Below are 7,272 nucleotides of genomic sequence, written 5' to 3'. Positions count from 1 at the left end.
TGGACTCTGTGTTTGGGGCAGGTCTCCACCGGGTGTGGACTCTGTGTTTGGGGCAGGTCTCCACCGGGTGTGGACTCTGTGTTTGGGGCAGGTCTTCACTGGGCGTGGTTCAGGTCAGGATCATGGTTTATTCTAGTATTAGTCTCAAGGTTGATTTTGTGATCCTGCCTACACTGGTCTGTGCTGGAACCAGCTAGGTACCACCCAGATCCAGTCTGCCCACAGAGCTCATGACCCTACACCACTGGGAGAAAGTATGGAAGGTTCTGGAGGACAGTTGGCCTCAGGAAGGGGTAGTTGCAGTTGGACGTCAGTTCCCATAAAGATAGGTTCCCTGGAGAGGCTCTGCACAAGGGGAGGTACAGCTAGGGCAGTGGTGGGCGGGGCTGTAGGTCTGCAGGGAGGTGGTGGGCGGGTCTGTAGGTCTGCAGGGAGGTGGTGGGCGGGTCTGTAGGTCTGCAGGGAGGTGGTGGGCGGGGCTGTAGGTCTGCAGGGAGGTGGTGGGCGGGGCTGTAGGTCTGCAGGGAGGTGGTGGGAAGGGTCTGTAGGTCTGCAGGGAGGTGGTGGGCGGGGCTGTAGGTCTGCAGGGAGGTGGTGGGCGGGGCTGTAGGTCTGCAGGGAGGTGGTGGGTCTGTAGGTCTGTAGGTCTGCAGGGAGGTGGTGGGAAGGGTCTGTAGGTCTGCAGGGAGGTGGTGGGAAGGGTCTGTAGGTCTGCAGGGAGGTGGTGGGCGGGGCTGTAGGTCTGCAGGGAGGTGGTGGGCAGGGCTGTGGGTCTGCAGGGAGGTGGTGGGCGGGGCTGTAGGTGTGCAGGGAGGTGGTGGGGCGGTCTGGGATGGGTCCCATAGGTCTGAGCATGTAGGGTGGGAGGCAGGGTGTCATTCCTGTGGGCTCCCACCCGGGTGTGGGAGTAGGTGTTCTCTTTCGTCTGACCTCAGGGTTAGACCACATATGAAGGAAAATAATTTTACCGGGAGCTGATCCATGCGGGCCTTTGCCTTGGATGTGGGGGATGGGGAGGGCTCTCCACACGTGGACTAAGATGGCTGTCCGAGCACTCCCCGGGGCAACCTGTCCCGTTAGGGTCGCCTACCTCACCAGTAACAAGCGCAGCACTGGCTCTAGCCCCCTCTCCCTGCCCTGGGTGTCTCTGGGGTTTACTCCCAGGGTCCCGGGTGGCAGAGGCTGAGGACCTGCTCTGCTCTTACCCAGGGTCCTGGTCCAAGGTGTCCCTGAATACGGCTGTGAGATAAACGTGCAGAAGACGGTGGTGAACTTCCCTCTGGAGGGCGTGGTCCTGGATGGGGCCGCCCCGGAGCAGCTGCCTGCCCACTGCCTCTTCCCCTGGTGTGGGCTGCTGCTGGACACGCAGACCTTGGAGGTGTTCTGTGACTACTCCAGGTAAGGCCTGCCTGGAGGTGTTCTGTGACTGCTCCAGGTAAGGCGCGCCTGGAGGTGTTCTGTGACTGCTCCAGGTAAGACGCGCCCGGCTGGTGGAGGCCGGCTGGCTGCACTGCAGGTGACTCACTGCGCCTGCTCCAGCATTTGCACCTAGGCAGTGAGGACACACGCTGTCCCCCAGCCAGGTAGGCCGACGTTGGCGTTGCACTGGACTCCTGTGCCAGTTTGGAGGAAGGAAGGTGCAGATGTAGGACTACCGGGTGTCTGCCACTGCCCGCCCAAGTTCATGCGCCAGCCTTGCCGTGCCTCTGGGACAACAGGAACTTGTGGCCACTGTTGGCAGGAGAGGATTCAGGACCCTGTGTGGAGTCTATGAAATGGGGTGTCACCTCCTGTGTGTGTGTGAGTCTATGAGATGGAGTGTCACCTGTGTGTGTGTGTGTGTGTGTGTGTCTATGAGCTGGCGTGTCACCTCCTGTGTGTGAGTCTGTGAGATGGTGTGTCACCTGTGTGTGTGAGTCTATGAGATGGCATGTCACCTGTGTGTGTGAGTATGAGATGGCGTGTCACCTGTGTGTGAGTCTATGAGATGGCATGTCACCTCCTGTGTGTGAGTCTATGAGATGGCGTGTCACCTGTGTGTGTGAGTCTATGAGATGGCGTGTCACCTGTGTGTGTGAATCTATGAGATGCCGTGTCACCCGTGTGTGTGTGTGTCTATGAGATGGCGTGTCACCCATGTGTGTGTGAGTCTATGAGATGGCGCGTCACCTGTGTGTGTGAGTCTATGAGATGGCGTGTCACCTCCTGTATGAGTCTATGAGATGGCGTGTCACCTGTGTGTGTATCTATGAGGTGGCGTGTCACCTGTGTGTGTGAGTCTATGAGATGGCGTGTCACCTGTGTGTGTGTCTATGAAATGGCGTGTCACCTGTGTGTGTGAGTCTATGAGATGGTGTCACCTGTGTGTGTGTGTGAGTCTATGAGATGGTGTGTCACCTGTGTGTGTGTGAGTCTATGAGATGGCGTGTCAACTCCTGTGTGTGTGAGTATGAGATGGCGTGTCACCTGTGTGGGTGTGAGTCTATGAGATGGCATGTCACCTCCTGTGTGTGTGAGTCTATGAGATGGCATGTCACCTGTGTGTGTGTCTATGAGATGGCGTGTCACCTCCTGTGTGTGTGTCTATGACATGGCATGTCACCTGTGTGTGAGTCTATGACATGGCGTGTCACCTCCTGTGTGTGTGTCTATGAGATGGCGTGTCACCTGTGTGTGTGTGAGTCTATGAGATGGCGTGTCACCTGTGTGAGTCTATGAGATGGCGTGTCACCTGTGTGTGTGAGTCTATGAGATGGCGTGTCACCTGTGTGTGTGAGTCTATGACATGGCGTGTCACCTGTGTGAGTCTATGAGATGGTGTGTCATCCGTGTGTGTGTGAGTCTATGAGATGGCGTGTCAACTGTGTGTGTGTGTCTATGAGATGGCGTGTCACCTGTGTGTCTATGAGATGGCGTGTCACCTCCTGTGTGTGGTGTTTGTAGAGATGGGGTCTCACATTCTTAGGAGGTCACAGCCCAAGGGATTCAAAATGAGCAAGAATGAAAGCTCTCTGGTGTGGTGGTAGAAGACTGGCACCTGTGTTTTCTTGGGTGGTGACTCCAGCCTTCCTGTCTAATGGCCCTCATCTGGACTGTCCTGTCTCCCGTATGCGCTCTGGAATTCCCACCACAGGGCCTAGTGTGCCCAGTGCCCTCCGGCTTGGCCCTGCTGCCACTCCTGTGCCGGGGCCGCCGGCTGCCGCCTCTGGCCTGGTGTTTCCTGAGCTCAGAACTCAGCTCAGACTTCTGGGTTTGATACTCCTGCGGCCTGAGCCCCGTTCTGCTCTCGTGTGCGTCCCCTCCCTGCCGACCACACCAGGGAGTTCAGGTTCTCTACCTTTGTCTGTCCCATTTCCATGAGACCAGCCCTCAGGACCACTGTTTTCTTTCCCTTTCTTTCTTTCTTTCCTTCCTTCCTTCCTTTGTCGTTTTCTTTCTCTCTCTTTCTTTCTTTCCTTCTCTTTTCTTTCTTTTCTTTTCTCTTTCTTTCTCCATCCTCCAACTTGAACTGAGGGCCTGGGTGCTGTCCCTGAGCTTGTTTACTCAAGGCTAGTGCTGTTGCGCTTGAGCCACAGCTCCACTCACGGCTTGGTGGTGCAGTGGAGATGAGAGCTCCCAGACTTCCTGTCCAGTGAGATCCTCATATCTCAGCCTGAGTAGCCAGGGCTCTAGATGTGTCCCACCAGCGCCCTGCTCTGAGTCTCTGAATGGTGGAGGGCGCACTCCTGCTGGGGCCGAGTGAGTAGGAGTGAGCATACGTGGGCAGGAGTGAGCATACGTGAGCAGGAGTGAGCGTACGTGGGCAGGAGTGAGCATACGTGGGCAGGAGTGAGCATACGTGGGCATACGTGAGCAGGAGTGGGCACACGTGGGCAGGAGTGGGCAGGAGCGAGCATACGTGGGCAGGAGCGGGCATACGTGGGCAGGAGCGGGCATACGTGGGCAGGAGTGGGCATACGTGGGCAGGAGCGGGCATACGTGGGCAGGAGCGGGCATACGTGGGCAGGAGCGGGCATACGTGGGCAGGAGCGGGCATACGTGGGCAGGAGCGGGCAGGAGAGCTACAGCTGCGGCATCTGCTCTCTGAGTTGCCAGCTTCTGAACACCATGGCTGAGAGAGCTCAGCTGGGCGGCTGTGGCCCAGGGTGAACGTGGGCCTTGTCTGTGCACATGGTGCCCATGGTCCTCCTGTGCGGACAGTAGCCGTGTGTGTCAGGACAGGAGCGCAGGCGTGTGGCTAGGAAACATCTTAACAGGAGAATAACCTCAATGCCAATGGCTCACGGCTGTAGTGTCAGCCACTCAGGAAGCTAAGTTAGGACATCTGTAAGATTCTCATCTCCAGTTAACCGTCAAAAAGCCAGAAGGAGAACGGTGGCTCAAGTGGTAGAGCATTAGCTTTGAACAAAAGCTCAAGTACAGAGTCCAGGCACTGAGTTCAAGTACCAGGACAGGCAAATAATAATAGTTAACTTAAAAAAAAGAGAAAATGATAGCACCTAGATACCTAGATTTTGTTCTAACCCAATCCACAGCTCAGATGGCAGAGAGTGGTGAGAAATGACAAAAGAAATACAATTAAAGCCGTATCTCCCCAAACTATACAGTAGATAGTAAGTAGAATGGCCCAAGACACCCCCCGCCCACCATGAATGCTCAGCCCTTAAGTAAAATGGATCGGATCTGCACAGGGCCCTGTGAACCCTCCGGAAGACCGCATGTGCGGGGGTGCGCGTGCACCCAGAGCATGTGGGTGCAACTGTTGTACTACAGAGGGTGTACTGTCACACTAGAGGGTGAGTCTGACAGAAGCTCCAGACACGGAAGCCACTGCGTCCTCACGTGGTCTGCAGTCTGGAGGGTGAGTCTGATAGAGAAGCTGTGGACACGGAGGCCACTGCGTTCTCACGTGGTCTGCAGTGCAGCTGGTGGAAAGAAGGCCTCACTGAAAATTTTTTCCTGAGCTTTTTGGGAACAAGTAAGTTTGATCCTTGACTTTGACAGTAGGAGGTGCTGACACCAACGGCAGTCAGAGGAAAAGGAGAAACACAAGATAGAAACAAAAGCAGAGCTGAAGAGGAAAGCAGACCGGAAAGTTCTGTGCTTTGCTGTGACTTTCGGGGGAAGGTCAGATTACACCCCATGCCTCAGGAGGAAGGGTGGGCCCTGAGGAAGAGGAGTGGGTACTGAATAAGAGGAGTAGACTTTGAGGAGGAGGAGGAGGGGTGGGCCCTGAGGAAGAGGAATGGGGGTGGGGGAGGAGGGATGGGGAATAGAGGAGGAGGGGTGGGGGAAGAGGGAAGGGCCTGAGGAAGAGGAGGGGGGGGAGGAGGAGGAGGGGTGGGCCCTGAGGAAGAGGAGTGGGTACTGAATAAGAGGAGTAGACTTTGAGGAGGAGGGGGGGGAGGAGGGGTGGGCCCTGAGGAAGAGGGGGGGGGGAGGAGGAGGAGGGGGGGGCCCTGAGGAAGGGGGGGGGAGTAAGAGGAAGGGGGGGAGGAAGAGCCCCCCCCCACCGTGGGCCCCACAGCCTCCCCTGTGTCGCTCCTGCACCGTCCTGTGGTGTCAGGGCCTGCCCGGTTCTCCTACTCCACCTCCTGGTTCTCGGCCCTTCTAGATGAGTGAGCACCAAGGCCCAGGGATGGGCACCTTATCACCTCCGGGCACAGCAGCCTGGTCCCTGCCCCCTTCTGCCCACACTGCTCAGACCAGAAGCTGACCCCCTAGAAAAGGCAGCAGTGGTTCTGGGTGTGGACCACCGCTAAGAGAACTCACTCACACCCCAGCCCCCTTCCACGCCCGGCTGCGTCTCTCTCACTGAGAGCTGGTGTCGGGCGCAGGGTGGAAGGCGTCGAGAGTGGCGTGTTCGTGTGGTCTCAGGATGGCTGGCAATTCCACGTGTCCAGCTCTACCCTGAAGAAGGACCGGAGTCACGGGGATGTCCTTGGCCTTTTAAAGACACAGTATACAGTGGTTGTACAAAGCGTTCCAGAAGTCAGGTTCTGACTTCTCGTTCAGTACCATGCCTTCCACCCTCCCCTCCCCACCCTCTAGTTAGGTAGTTCATGGTTTTCGTTGTTTTCTTGCCAATCCTGGGACTTGAAGTCTGGGCTTGGGCCTTACCACTGGAGCTGACTTTGTGGTTAATTGGAGATGAGAGTCTTGCAGACTTTCCTGCTCACACTGACTTCACTGCGATCCTTGGATCTTAGCCTCCTGAGTAGCTAGGATCACGGCCATAGTTCATTTTTATGTGATTAGATTGGATTGCTCTCTCCTTCCCTCTCCTGCCCTCCCTCAACCCCTGCCACAAGAATAGGCTGGCATTCATTTGGACATTGGTTAGCTCTTAGCTCCCCAAGTACGCCGTCCTTTAGCCAGTTTGTTTGCATGTAACCCTGTATGTCATCCTGAGTGCTTGTGTGTTACATCTTCCACACACAAGAGAACAGGTACCTTTTGTCTCTCTGAACCTGGCTTCATTGAGCATAATTTTTTCTAGGTCCTTGGCATTTTGAGCTGGTGAGGGCGTCTGGCTCACCACCCCAGATGACCGGTGCACCACCCCACTGGCTCGGGTGTCACGTGTCACAGACACTGTGCTGCCACTGATGTCACAGTTCCAAACATTAGGTAGCGCAGACAAGTATTTAAACATGCACGTGTCCACAAGCTGGGTGTGAAAGGTAGACAGCACACATCACACGTGTCCTTGGCAGACTCCTTACTCCCTATGTCCTGCATGCGTCTGGCCATGTTCCCTGCAGGGTGTGGGCCGTCTCTGCAGGGTGCCACTCACCGGCCCCTGTGTGGTGGGAGTGGCCACCCCGTCTGGGTGGGGTTGGTGTTTCTGGCTGGACCTCTTGTCCATCACTGGTGAGTGGGTGTGCGTGGCAGTCCAATCGCCAGTGAATGAGCACTGTCGACCAAGTCCCGTTGGGGTTTGGGTGTGCAAGGACCCAGACCCTGCATGTAGCATGAGGGATGTGTCACAGCCGCAGTTGGAAGGTCTGGTTCCATCTAGTCCACCAGCTGTGCCTTAGCTGTGCTGTGGGTACACCAGCAGGGCCGGCGTGGGGTACACACAGCAGGGCCGGCGTGGGGTGCACACAGCAGGGCTGGTGTGGGGTGCGCACAGGGCTGGTGTGGGGTGCACACAGCAGGGCTGGTGTGGGGTGCGCACAGGGCTGGTGTGGGGTGCACACAGCAGGGCTGGTGTGGGGTGCACACAGGGCTGGTGTGGGGTGCACACAGGGCTGGTGTGGGGTGCACACA

At 56.9% G+C, this 7,272-nt stretch overlaps 1 protein-coding gene across 1 annotated transcript in view; it reads left to right on the top strand.

Annotated features, from left to right (window-relative positions):
• Tert (telomerase reverse transcriptase) overlaps positions 1 to 7,272 on the top strand; it is a 32,372-nt gene that overhangs the window by 17,166 nt on the left and 7,934 nt on the right. The window contains exon 11 of the mRNA XM_013013828.1: positions 1,210 to 1,398. Coding sequence (XP_012869282.1) covers positions 1,210 to 1,398 — 189 coding nt within the window. The remainder of the gene's footprint in view (positions 1 to 1,209; positions 1,399 to 7,272) is intronic.

Source organism: Dipodomys ordii, unplaced genomic scaffold (assembly GCF_000151885.1).
Source record: "Dipodomys ordii isolate 6190 unplaced genomic scaffold, Dord_2.0 Scaffold21, whole genome shotgun sequence".
In the NCBI taxonomy this organism is placed as follows: Eukaryota; Metazoa; Chordata; class Mammalia; order Rodentia; family Heteromyidae; genus Dipodomys; species Dipodomys ordii.
Note: the sequence above shows the minus strand (reverse complement) of the source record. Positions and strands in the feature narration are given on the sequence as shown.